The sequence below is a fragment of the Schistocerca gregaria genome, chromosome 6 (assembly GCF_023897955.1).
Source record: "Schistocerca gregaria isolate iqSchGreg1 chromosome 6, iqSchGreg1.2, whole genome shotgun sequence".
NCBI classification, from domain to species: domain Eukaryota; kingdom Metazoa; phylum Arthropoda; class Insecta; order Orthoptera; family Acrididae; genus Schistocerca; species Schistocerca gregaria.
The window spans coordinates 122,995,549-123,008,247 of record NC_064925.1 but is presented as its reverse complement, the minus strand read 5'-3'; the positions used below and the strand labels follow the sequence as shown (position 1 = coordinate 123,008,247).

Below are 12,699 nucleotides of genomic sequence, written 5' to 3'. Positions count from 1 at the left end.
CGGTTACTTCAAGGACAGCTCAGAGCCACATGGTGTGTAGCATGCATTCCGCTGACGCCGTTTGCGATTTCAGTACTGATGAGCAAGAGCTCATTGGAGGGTAGGGTGGAGTCCTGTTGCGTTTGCTGATGAAAGCTGGTTCTCCTTCGGTGCCAGTGATGGCCGTGTGTTGGTTAGAAGTAGGGCACATGAGGGCACGAAAACTAGACCTACCCCTGGAGTTTTGGTCTGCGGCACGAGTTCGTATGACAGTAGGAGCACCCTTGTGGTTATTCCATACACCCTGACTGAAAATTTGTACTTCAGTCTGGTGATACGATCTGTTGTGCTGCCATTCATGAAGAGCATTCCAAATGGTGTTTTCCAACAGGATAACGCTCGCCGACATAACCGCTGTTGTAACCTGTCGCACTCTACAGAGCATCGACATGTTGCCTCGGTCTGCTCGGTCACCAGACCTTTCTCCAGTCGAGCACATATGGCACATCTTCTGACGATAACTTCAGCGTCATCCACAAACAGCATTAACCGGCACTATATTGACCGACCGAGTGCAAGAGGCATGGAAGTCCCTCCCACAAACTGACATTCGGTACTTGTGCAACACAATACGTACAAGTTTGCATGCTCTCATCCAACATTCTGGAGGCTACATCTATTGTTAATGTACCAGCACTTCATTTTTTTAACGGATGTTGTTGCGCTTATATTAACCTGTGGTATAGCAATGTTAATCACTTAAATATGGTGCACAGGAAAATGTATTCTCGACGTTTTATTACTCTTCATTAATTATTTTTTTTGGTTTTACGATTTTTCCTCTGTCAGTGTATCTTCGTTTTCATATTAGTACCTTATACCACAGTTTTTGACGTATTCATGAGTTACAGCTGGTTTATTATGATTTAGTGCCAACTTCGCGCGTTGTTATTTTCGTATCCCGCTTGGAAAGCGGCGCGTGGGTCTGCTCCTGAAAACTGACTGGTTGAATGAATGACTAAAGCGAGTAGGAGCAGAAAAAGGTGAAAATCTCTCGGTACTGCAGTGTGAATTATAGATGTTTACTATAGGCAAAAACAAGTTAATAAATGGTTACATAACTTTGCAGTGATGAGCAAAGCCTTAGACCCGTCGTAAGTAGTACATAGTCTTAATAGCCAACACCCTCTGAGGTTGAAGCGGTGTTTCCAGGCCGTCTGCTCGTGATGAAATGGGCTGAATCCGGACCGACGCTCGTAGAGTTCCACAGCGCTGGCTAGAGGGCGCTGTCGTCGGTGTCTGTCGTAGTGCCAACTTTAGAACTTGCACCTACGCCGTGGCATCGTAGCTATCGATACCACACTTATTGTTTTCTTGTTACGAACATCTTTTGTTAATTTTAATGCTAAACGTTTGCTTATTAATGTTTCATTGATAATTTTTTAAAAGTTATTACTCTGTATGACCGCCAGATGTAAGTGCTGATACTTTTCATCATTTTCCCATGATTTGTGTATGACCTATTTTCTCTGTCTGTCTTAACTGGTAATTGTCCCAGACGAGAAGCAAAACCCCATTAACGGTTGAAAATGGATTTTGTAAGCTACCTCCTCTGTGGCTAGACCGCAGTTCCCGATGGTTCTTCAATTGAATCTCAGTCTGGCGTCTTACTTTTTTAAAAGTAGTTTAATATGATCTTTCCACTTTCATTCGAAAAATTTCTCAGAGCATTATGGGACTTAACTTCTGAGGTCATCAGTCCCCTAGAACTTAGAACTACTTAAACCTAACTAACCTAAGAACATCACACACATCCATGCCCGAGGCAGGATTCGAACCTGCGACCATATCGGTCGCGCGGTTCCCAGACTGTAGCGCCTAGAACCGACCGGCCACACCGACAGGCCCACTTTCATTCCGTTCATGCGCATGGTATGGGTATTTAATGAATGTGACTACTTGCAGTGTTTATTGGCTAATCGCGTAACCATATCATAAAGGGGATTTCCGGCTACGTATTAGCGATTTCGAGCTCCTGAAAAACAAATGATGTCGAAAAATTTATTTATTTATTTATTTATTTCTTAAGGAACGTACCGCCATTTGACTACTTTATTGTTTATTTGAGTACAACCCAGTATTCAAGTATTTGATTTTACGTCTTTAACATATCATGCAGGACACTTAACATGTTGTCAGGCTCAAAGTTGGCCATAAATTAAGACAAACACTGGCTCCCCACGAAATGCTTAATGTAAAATCACCGTTTTGTAACAGACCTGTAGATAAACGTGAGAGCGTGTCACACTTAGTAAAAACAGGCTTACGCTGCTAAATAAAAGATGAGCACATGTCCTTTAAAAATTTGTTTTAAGTTTATCGCTTTCACCACAGAATGCATCTGCTGGATTAGTAAGGAAAAAAATATTTTGGAAATGATGTGTCATTGCCTCCTCCTGTGAATCTACGTTCTGTACTCTCTCCAAGAACACATCATTCTGTTTTTCCAAACTTCACCAGTAATGTATCAAGTATTTAGTATTTTGGCTTACAGAGATGTGATAAGGTTTTAGTCTTACGATGTACAAAGATGATTACAAAGTTAAACCACAGCAGATATTGTTTTTTACACTTTCGTCATAATTTCTATACAGTCAGCAAAGACTTACTTCAAAATAAGTCCAAGCATGGATCATACATGACTTTATGGCTCTGCAACCCTCTCTGAATACGACGCTGGCACATTTGCACTGTGACCCTCATGGCTGCTCAATCAACTGCACATATTCGTAGAACTGGAGTACCAGCGTCCACCAATTCATGCTGGCGGAAGAGATGGAACCCGCTCACATTTGTCAGTGCAACCCCGTGCAGTCCACAATCGTATTAAAATTTCTTCGTCATTTCATTTGTTAATTGCCAATCGGAAACAGGTGTCCTTCTTGCTCATTTCTTCCGTTATAAATTCCAGAGACAGTCACAGGTTTTATTTTATGCTATACCTTCTTTATAATATCTAATGCCATGCTTAGGTGAAACATTAGCGTAGTGTGAAGACCATGCAGTTGCTCTTACGTTAGGAAGCTAGCTCAACAACCACAACAGAGAGGTTACATGCCGTAAACTATTTATGTTGATATAAGGGTTGCAACCCGTTGACACTCAATAAGAAATGAATTTTGAACACATGTTATCGCACTGGTTTAGCGTGCGTCATCACCAAATGCGAAGATTAGGACTAATTAACTAACAAATGTAACGAATATGATCATGGCTTTTAATCACCTTCTAGTCCCTCTGAAACGGAAACCTAATAGTAGTCCTGTGGCGCTGTATCATTTCAGAGGTACAGAGGCGAGGGAGTGTGCCGGGACTTACCCCAATTCACTGCCACTAGCGCCACATCATCATAGCGCGCCTGTGCGTAGCATACAAAGTGTTGCGCCATAATCTGGGAATGAAATTAAAAATTGAAATACCTTTTCCAAACATTGCCAGAAAATGCTTCAGTGTATTAATGTTAAAACTGTTAAATCCCAGTATGAGCAAATGAATAAGTATTGTTAAATATGTTATTTTAAGAAAATAATATGTGGCGCTTAATAATAAAACTGGAAACCAAAAAATTGTTCACAATGTGCAAATACGTACCACAATAAAAAGTAATGAGTCTCAACTTGATTGGTGCAACATTTTTGTCAAAATCGGCGTTTTTACATAACACTACAGGGGCTAAATATTACACTCAGAAAGATTAAAAGCTTCAGTCTTATACAAAAAACATTAACTATGTGACTTCATTAAGCTACTTCTAACAGTTTTCAGGTATTTACTAAAAACAAAATTTGGAAGAGAAACGTCCCTATTCGTAATAAATTAAGCATCATTTGTATTTGTGATACAATGTTCTAATTACAGCATTCGATTATATTACGGAAACAATACATTTGCACCAAGTTTCAAGACTTTATTGTAAATAACAGTCAATACAACGACTCTTGGGGGGTAATTCAGAGGTCATGTTCTACTGTCGGTTCCGTTCTAGAAATTCTAGGAGGCAAAGTTTAAATGCAGTCGAGCTATAACTTTTTCAGTAACTAAAGCAAACTTAACTTTAATTATATTATAAATTGTGAAGATTTTGAACTGTTACACAACAGAGTTATTAATTAATACACGTCCGGGAAGGCACCCATTTAGATGCTCCTACTTGTGCGTGCAGTGGTTGATAGCAAATGTTCCGTTCGGCCGCCCGCTACGCCGATATGTAAATACTGCCAGAGAGGCAGTAGCAGAAAATGGCTCTGAGCAGTATGGGACTCAAACTGCTGTGCTCATCAGTCCCCTAGAACTTATAACTGCCGAAACCTAACTAACCTAAGGACAGCACACACATCCATGCCCGAGGCAGGATTCGAACCTGCGACCGTAGCAGTCGCACGGTTCCGGACTGCGCGCCTAGAACCGCGAGACCACCGCGGCCGGCCGCAGTAAGAGAGACACTTCCGCGTCAGTCAAACGCCGGCATGGAATGGCGTCACAGCCAGGCAGCTATCAAAAGCGTTTTCGGTAAAAGTAGGAAGTGAACTCGCGAGGACTGTACACCGTCCTGAAATTGCTTAGATTTCACGGAAGTAGCTGTTTGCGTGTCGCCCCTAATGTTGAAAAAAACGCTTGGCAACTGGTCAGATTATTTTCCACTTTTGTGGCGAGCAATGAAATTGCGACCGTAGTGGTCGCGCGGTTCCAGACTGCAGCGCCTAGAACCGCTCGGCCACTATGGCCGGCTGATTAGAAGTCAGAGCGATAGACATTTTACTTGGAACTTACCGTAGAGGTTGCCTCTGAACTAATATTAGTACTGCTTATAATGAAGTACTTCGTCTTCAGGCCATAAGTGGCCCATCATCCGACCGCCCTGTCATCCTCCACTAAGGATGTTGATACTAGGGGCGTCTGGCCAGCACACCGCTCTCCTGGTCGTTACGATGGTTTTCTTTGACCGGAGGCTGAGTGCACTCCGAAAAATGGCAACAGCGCTTAATTTCGGTGATCTGACGCGAACCGGTGTGTCCACTGCGGCAACGCCGTTGCGCTGCTTATGATAGGGACATTATTATTATTATTATTATCAGGAATATTATTAAGTTTATGCATGTGAACTTTTACTGAATATATTAATCAGTTAGTACTAAAATTCTATTTATAGTTTTAGTATATGATATCGCTGAGTAAATAGCAAGCAAGAATATTTTATTTAATTGTGCAAAAGAAGAATGTCGACTTGTAGGCTAGAAATTACGTTCAGTACGTTCTCCATCGGTTTCTGGCTGACCCCAAAAATATTTGTCAGGCTCTTGTAAGTACGGCGACGAATATTATAACTGAGAGCCACCCGCCGCCCCCAGTTTCTTGTGAATGGTCATGATAGCATGTTACTGACCATCTAACTGACAGCATCCACAAGAGTAATCTTGCGTGTTTATCGCCAGCACGGTGTCATTCGTTGACTAAAGAACGTCTCGCCATGACATTAATCTTCTAAGTGTGTCCTTTAAAAGATGGCCACTGTAACTGTACTCCCGCACGCCACGCGTGAGTCACTTGTCAACTCAAAGACGATCCTTTGTTAACCGACACTGTCTGCTGGAGAGGTACACAGGAACGGGCAGGTATCTCTTAGGCAGATGCGAAATCTTTGACTGCTGCCAGTCAGTCAGAGCACTACGTATTATAAGCCTCGTGCAGTTTGAGCGCAAAATACTCTCACCTCTGGCAGGAAATCGAGAAATGTCATTTAGACCCTTGTCTTGTGGATTTGAGATAGGGGAATTTGACCAGCTACTTCTAACATTGTGGTGGGACTACTAAAAACGTCGAACAATCGAGTTGTATTCACGTGACTGGAAGACATTCGAGAGTTAGTGATCTATAAAATTGTGTTGTTTTTGCGTTGCATTTTGCATTTAAACTTGCCATGGAATACTTTACGGCGGTATTAGTGTACGCAAGAAATGGGACAGCAGCAGTTAGAGTGACCTACATTTATGTGGCAATCGAATGTGGCGAATTCAGCCAGTGTCCAGTGCAATACAAGTCCTCCACTTTTGCTCATTCCTTCCTTCCCCTGTGTTATCACAGATAGCACGTAGCTCTTCCCATTTGTACTGAAAGTGCATGACGTGTGAGAGGGCTATATGTACTCTGCTTCATTAAGGCAGAACACAGAGTTTCTGTAATGGCTCAACCGCCTAACGTCTTCCAAAAATGGCATTGTCCTTCTGCAAACTCAGCACTCAGCTTGCGAGTCCGTTTTTCTTGAGATGTGGCTATAAGAAATTAGTGGGATAGCTAAGGTTCTCATCGCTACGAAATAAACAATCATATTTCGATCAGAGGTTCCAGAGGTGTTTACAAGGTTTGATAAAAAAATACGATGAATAATTTTATTATAAACAAACTAATAGGCTTACATGGAATTTGATTTACTCTCCGTAAAACTACTGTCCTTGGCTAGCAACGCACTTTTGTCAACATTGAATCCATGAATTAAAGCATTTCTGGAAGGCTTATTTTGGAAGGGCGATCAGCTGGTCTGTTGCGGCCCTCTCAGTCTCAGGAAAACATTTTCTTTTACGTCAATTTGAATTTTTGAAAAGAGCCAGAAATCGCATAGTGCCAAATCTGGTGAGTAAGGTGGATGAGGACAGACAGAAAGACTTTTTTCTACCAAAAACTCGTGAATCAAAAGCAGGGTGTTATTGGGATCAAGAAGGAACCCATTGGGTAATTTTTCTGCTCTCTTTCTACGTGCATAGTTTCGCAAACGTTGCAGTACCCCCTTTCAAAAGTCGGCGTCTACAGCTGTTCCCCTTGGAACGACCTCTGATTGCACTATGTCCTCAATATCGAAAAATAATGCACAGGCCTCTGGTATTCGATTTTGACTGAAGTGCCTTTTTTAGGGCGAGGAGTTTCACTGGTTTTCCATTGGAATCTCGGAATTTTCGTGTAAATATCATCCCCATAGTCACAAGCTATATCTCCATTTACAATTTTGGACTTGAAGTCACGATCTGAATGAAGACGAACTGTACCAGGTGACACACCATTTTCCTTCTCTTTATCACTTAAAAGGTTGGGAACAAATTTTGCACTTACTCGTCTCGTTCGCAAATTATCGGTTAGAATACTTTGCATAGACCATTATGAGATTCTAAGATCTCCGGCATACTCCCGAATAGTTATTCGCCTGTTTGAACGAACAGTTTTTGTCACTTTTGCACGTTTCCTTCTGTTTTCAATGGTTAATGGAAGTCAAGAAAGTTGCTCATTTTCTAACGACTCATTTCCGCTTTTAAATCACTCATCTCACTTCTGAACAGTACTAAAATTACAACTTATGATTATACACCAGTTTCAAACTTTTTATGAGTTTCCTTGTCACTTTTCTGCAACTTGAAACTGAATTTAATTTTTATACCTCATTCGAAGTTTATGAAGCGCGACAGACACTTTAAACTCAGACTCACTTCAGCGTCTCTAGACGCCGACTGAAAAGTCATAAATTCTCAACATCATTTAAATTAACTCTGAAAACTTATTTACAAAAGTACCCACACTAGTATCAATGTCTCAAAAAAACAAATGGATAATAGCTGATATTAATAAGTCCTTCTAAACTCATAAGTACCTCAGTTACATGCAAAAAAGTCATAAGGAGTAAAAGTTTTTAAATTTCTATCATAGGTAGAAAATTTTTATAGGAAGGTGCTGATCGCTCCAAGAAAGTCACTTACTGATAAAATACTATAGGATACAGGTAATAAAGGCAAAACAGTGTGGGAAATCAGTAAAAGGAAACAGGAAGAGATAAAAAAGCATAATGACATAATGGAGGGGAAAAAAGGTAATAAAGGACCCACACCACCTTGCAAACTATATGAATAAGCATTTTCAAGTATGGCAGAGAAATTACAACAAAAATTCCCAGAAACAAATATATCAAACATAAATATTTATGCAATAAATACAATGATGTTACTACTGACCACAGAGCATGATGTCGGCAAAACTGTAAAAAATCTAAAAAATAAAACTCAGTAGGTTTAAATGAACTATCAATTCCTGTGCTAAAGCAATACACACAGAGTACACAAGCGCCCATAGGAAAGATAATAAATGAATAATTCACAAAGGGACATTTCTAAAGTATTTTAAACACGTAAGTGGACTGATAAGGTAAAGAATGAGGAGGTTCTGCGTAGGATCGGAAAGGAAAGGAATGCGTGAAAAACACTGATAAGGAGAAGGGACAGGATAATAGCACATCTGTTAAAACACGACGGAATGACTTCCATGGCACCAGAGGTAGCTGTAGAGGGCAAAAACTGTAGAGGAAGACAGAAATTGGAATACATCCAACAAATAATTGAGGATGAGGTTGCAAATGCTACTCTGAGATGAAGGAAGGATTCTTGGCGGGCCACATCAAAACAGTCAGAAGACAGATGACAACAACAACAACAACAAAAAAAAATCCAGTAGCAGCAGAGAGCTTAAGCTATTGCCTTCAAACATTTATCAGAATTGGTGTTACGTTTCTTCGAAAGGGATATTACCTGGTTCTTCATTGGAAGGCTTCGGGTCCCACCAAAAGTACACGCCGTGTGAAGTGATTCATGCCGATTACCAGTCACGTACGAGAAGTTGTGTGGTACAGTTCGTGTTACGCACGATTAAAGTCTGAGTTGCACGCCGTATAGCATGATCTTAAATAATCACGAATATATGTGCAAAGCAGAGAGTAACAGAGTAGGTGATGTGTTAACCTACTTTGCGAATGTAATTTCTCCAATGCACTGAATGTACAAGGATTACAAGTGCTACTAATAATTTTAACTCTGAAACGTGTGACGTGTGCATATTTGTAGAATCTTATGGTCAGTAGAAACAAAAGCCTTAGAAACACCTAAAAATATGCCTGTGACACACCTTTGTCACAGCATCAAGTACTAGTTTTGTGAATCCCACTATGGATAATTCTGTACTTCACCACTCCGGAAATAAAATTGTGATTCACATAAAATGTTGCGTTTACTCACGTAATACAGTATCTGTATTACATATATGATTCTATTATGCCTGAAATGGCTGCAACGGAAATGAGCTGGTAGTTTTCTGAGCCTTCTGCATTAACGGCTGTTAATTTACGGAAAAAAAGTGTTCACATTGTCACTGAGTGGTCGATGCATACACAAAATTATTAGTTTCTTTGTGCGGTCAAGCCCAGTGAACTGAATAGCTGGTATTTCAAAGAATTTATCTTCACTAAGGTCACTTCTTGATTTAAACTGTGTTCCTCTTCTGATATAAATGCATGATCCTCCAGTTTGGTTGATGTTCCAAGGCCAGATCAGTCAACCATCCAGACTGTTACTACCACAACTACTGAACAGGTTGTTGTCCCTCTTCAGGAACCACACGTTTGTGTGGCCTCTCAAAAGAAACCCTCCGTAGCGGTTGCGTCTGCGGTACGCCTATCTGTATCACTGAGGCATGCAAACCACCAAATCGGCGGCGGCATCCGTCGTTCACGAGCTCAGACCGATTTTCGCTTATTGCTTCCGATTCGTTTGTTTCCGGAACAGGACCCCTAACCTGAAACTGATACATTTGCCCTCCTCCATCATCCATTTATTTATTAAATCGTGTGGCTAGGGCCCCCAATCGGGCAGACAGCTCGCCGGGTGCCGGTCTTTCAATTTGACGCCACTTCGGCGACCTGCAGTCGAGGAGGATGAGAGGATGATGATGAGGACAGCACAGCACCCAGTCCCTGTGCGGAGAAAATTCCCCGACCCAGCCAGGAATTGAACCCGGGCCCAGAGGATTGACAATCCGTCACGCTGACCATTCAGCTACCGGGGGCGGACTCCATCATCCATGAAAGTTGCTGGTATTATCACGGAATCATCTTGAACGTGAATTACGTTATTTTTGCTGTTCTCAAATTTTAATAGCAATAAATGAAAAGTGATCTATCGTTGAATGTAACAGCTAATACCGGTACTACGATTACTACTATGCACTCAGCATGACTTACATGCCCTGCTATACGAAATGATATTCCATTTTTGGAAGAGAGCCGAATTAAAAGTGACTGAGTGCACTGTCTCACAAACTGCGCCACCTCGCTTGGATTTAGTGCGCCTTGTGGACCGTAGTCCAAGATGTCGTCATGAGAACTCTGGTACCTGCAGGATCTACATCGTGATGGAGTTCGCGCCGAACGGCAGCCTTCTGGACGTGATCCAGAAGGACGGACACGTCGACGAGATGCGCAGCCGCCACTGGTTCGGGCAGCTGGTTGACGTCGTCTCCTACATCCACAGCAAGCGCGTTGTCCACAGGTAGGTCCGCCGCTCCGCCACGGCTTTCCAGGGCGCACGGCAGTGCCGTTGCGATCATCATGTTCCTAGGGCCGATGTGGAAACTAACGTTTGTTCTGTAAAAGTGGTTTATTTTTGAGCTTTTTGGTATGCTAAATCCCAGTATGTTACGAGTAAACCGTGTCACTCAACATCTTTCACAGTTGACACTCAACATTTAAAGGACTGCATTTTTGGCGATATTAATTGTACGAGGGTCACTCCAAAAGAAATGCACACTTTTTTTTAAATCCATCTTTTATTCCACATGTATGAAAGTTTTACAGTGTGTAGATACATCCTTTAGGGGCAATATTTTCATTTCTCCACATAATTTCCATCCCTGTCAACTGTCTTACGCCTTCTTGGAACCAGAGCCTGGATACTCGCACGGTAAAATTCTGGACCAACCTGATGGACCCGCTGTTTGGCAGCGTGCACAAGGGAGTCATCATCTTCCAAATCTTGTTCCACGAAGAGAGTCTTTGAGTTTCCCAAAGAGATGATAGTCACATGGAGCCAGGTCAGAACTGTAAGGCGGGTGTTTCGGTGTTGTCCATCCGAGTTTTGTGATCGCTTCCATGATTTTTTGACTCACATGTGGTCGTGCATTGTCGTGCAACAGCAAGACATCCTGCTTTTGCCGATGTGGTCGAACACGACTCAATCGAGCTTGAAGTTCCTTCAGTGTCGTCACATATGCATCAGAATTTGTGGTTGTTCGACTTGGCATGATGTTCACCAGCAAGAGTCCTTCGGAATCGAAAAACACCATAGCCATAACTTTTCCAACAGAAGGTGCGGTTTTGAATTTTTTTTCTTGGGTGAATTTGCATGATGTCACTCCATTGATTGCCTATTCGTCTCTGGTGAAAAATGATGGAGCCATTTTTCTTCACCTGTCACTATTCTTCCAAGAAATTCATCTCCACCATTCTCAGACTGTTCCAAAAGTTCGCTGCATACCGTTTTTTCTTGTTTCTTTGTGTGTCACTGTCAACATCCTGGGAACCCACCTGGCACAAACCTTTTGTAACGCCAACGCTTTCAGTATTCTGCAAACACTTCCTTCCCTTATCCCAACGTAGCGTGACAATTCGTTCACTGTGATTCGTCTGCCAGCAGTTAGCAATTCGTTAACTCTCTGCGCATTGTCTGCAGTGTGTGCAGTGCGAGGCCTGCCGCTGCGAGGACAATCCTCAATATTGCCGTGCCCGCTTTCATCACGTAACCTGCTTGTCTACCGATTAGCCGTGCTGAGATCGACAGTAGCATCTCCATACACCTTTTTCAACCTCTTGTGGATGTTTCCCACTGTCTTGTTTTCACAGCACAGGTATTGTATGACAGCACGTTGCTTCTGACGAACGTCAAGTGTTTCAGCCATTTTGAAGACATGCTGTGACGGCGCCACTCACGGGAATAGTTTGCAAACAAGCGGTAAGGATGCATCTACACACTGTAAAACTTTCACACATGCAGAATGAAAACGGTATTTTTACAAAAATAGTGTGCAGTTCTTTTAGAGTGACTCTCGTATATACACTCCTGGAAATTGAAATAAGAACACCGTGAATTCATTGTCTCAGGAAGGGGAAACTTTATTGACACATTCCTGGGGTCAGATACATCACATGATCACACTGACAGAACCACAGGCACATAGACACAGGCAACAGAGCATGCACAATGTCGGCACTAGTACAGTGTATATCCACCTTTCGCAGCAATGCAGGCTGCTATTCTCCCATGGAGACGATCGTAGAGATGCTGGATGTAGTCCTGTGGAACGGCTTGCCATGCCATTTCCTCCTGGCGCCTCAGTTGGACCAGCGTTCGTGCTGGCCGTGCAAACCGCGTGAGACGACGCTTCATCCAGTCTCAAACATGCTCAATGGGGGACAGATCCGGAGATCTTGCTGGCCAGGGTAGTTGACTTACACCTTCTAGAGCACGTTGGGTGGCACGGGATACATGCGAACGTGCATTTTCCTGTTGGAACAGCAAGTTCCCTTGCCGGTCTAGGAATGGTAGAACGATGATCACCAGAGGTGTACGGCCAGTTGAGGAGATCGCTCCCCACACCATGACGCCGGGTGTTGGCCCTGTGTGCCTCGGTCGTATGCAGTCCTGATTGTGGCGCTCACCTGCACAGCGCCAAACACGCATACGACCATCATCGGCACCAAGGCAGAAGCGACTCTCATCGCTGAAGACGACACGTCTCCATTCGTCCCTCCATTCACGCCTGTCGCGACACCACTGGAGGCGGGCTACACGATGTTGGGGC

At 42.7% G+C, this 12,699-nt stretch overlaps 1 protein-coding gene across 1 annotated transcript in view; it reads left to right on the top strand.

The window, feature by feature from the left end:
* The window catches only part of LOC126278749 (testis-specific serine/threonine-protein kinase 4-like), a 160,464-nt gene that overhangs the window by 76,318 nt on the left and 71,447 nt on the right, over positions 1-12,699 (top strand). Inside the window, exon 4 of the mRNA XM_049979025.1 lies at positions 10,242-10,391. Within this exon, the coding sequence (XP_049834982.1) occupies positions 10,242-10,391 (150 nt within the window). The remainder of the gene's footprint in view (positions 1-10,241; positions 10,392-12,699) is intronic.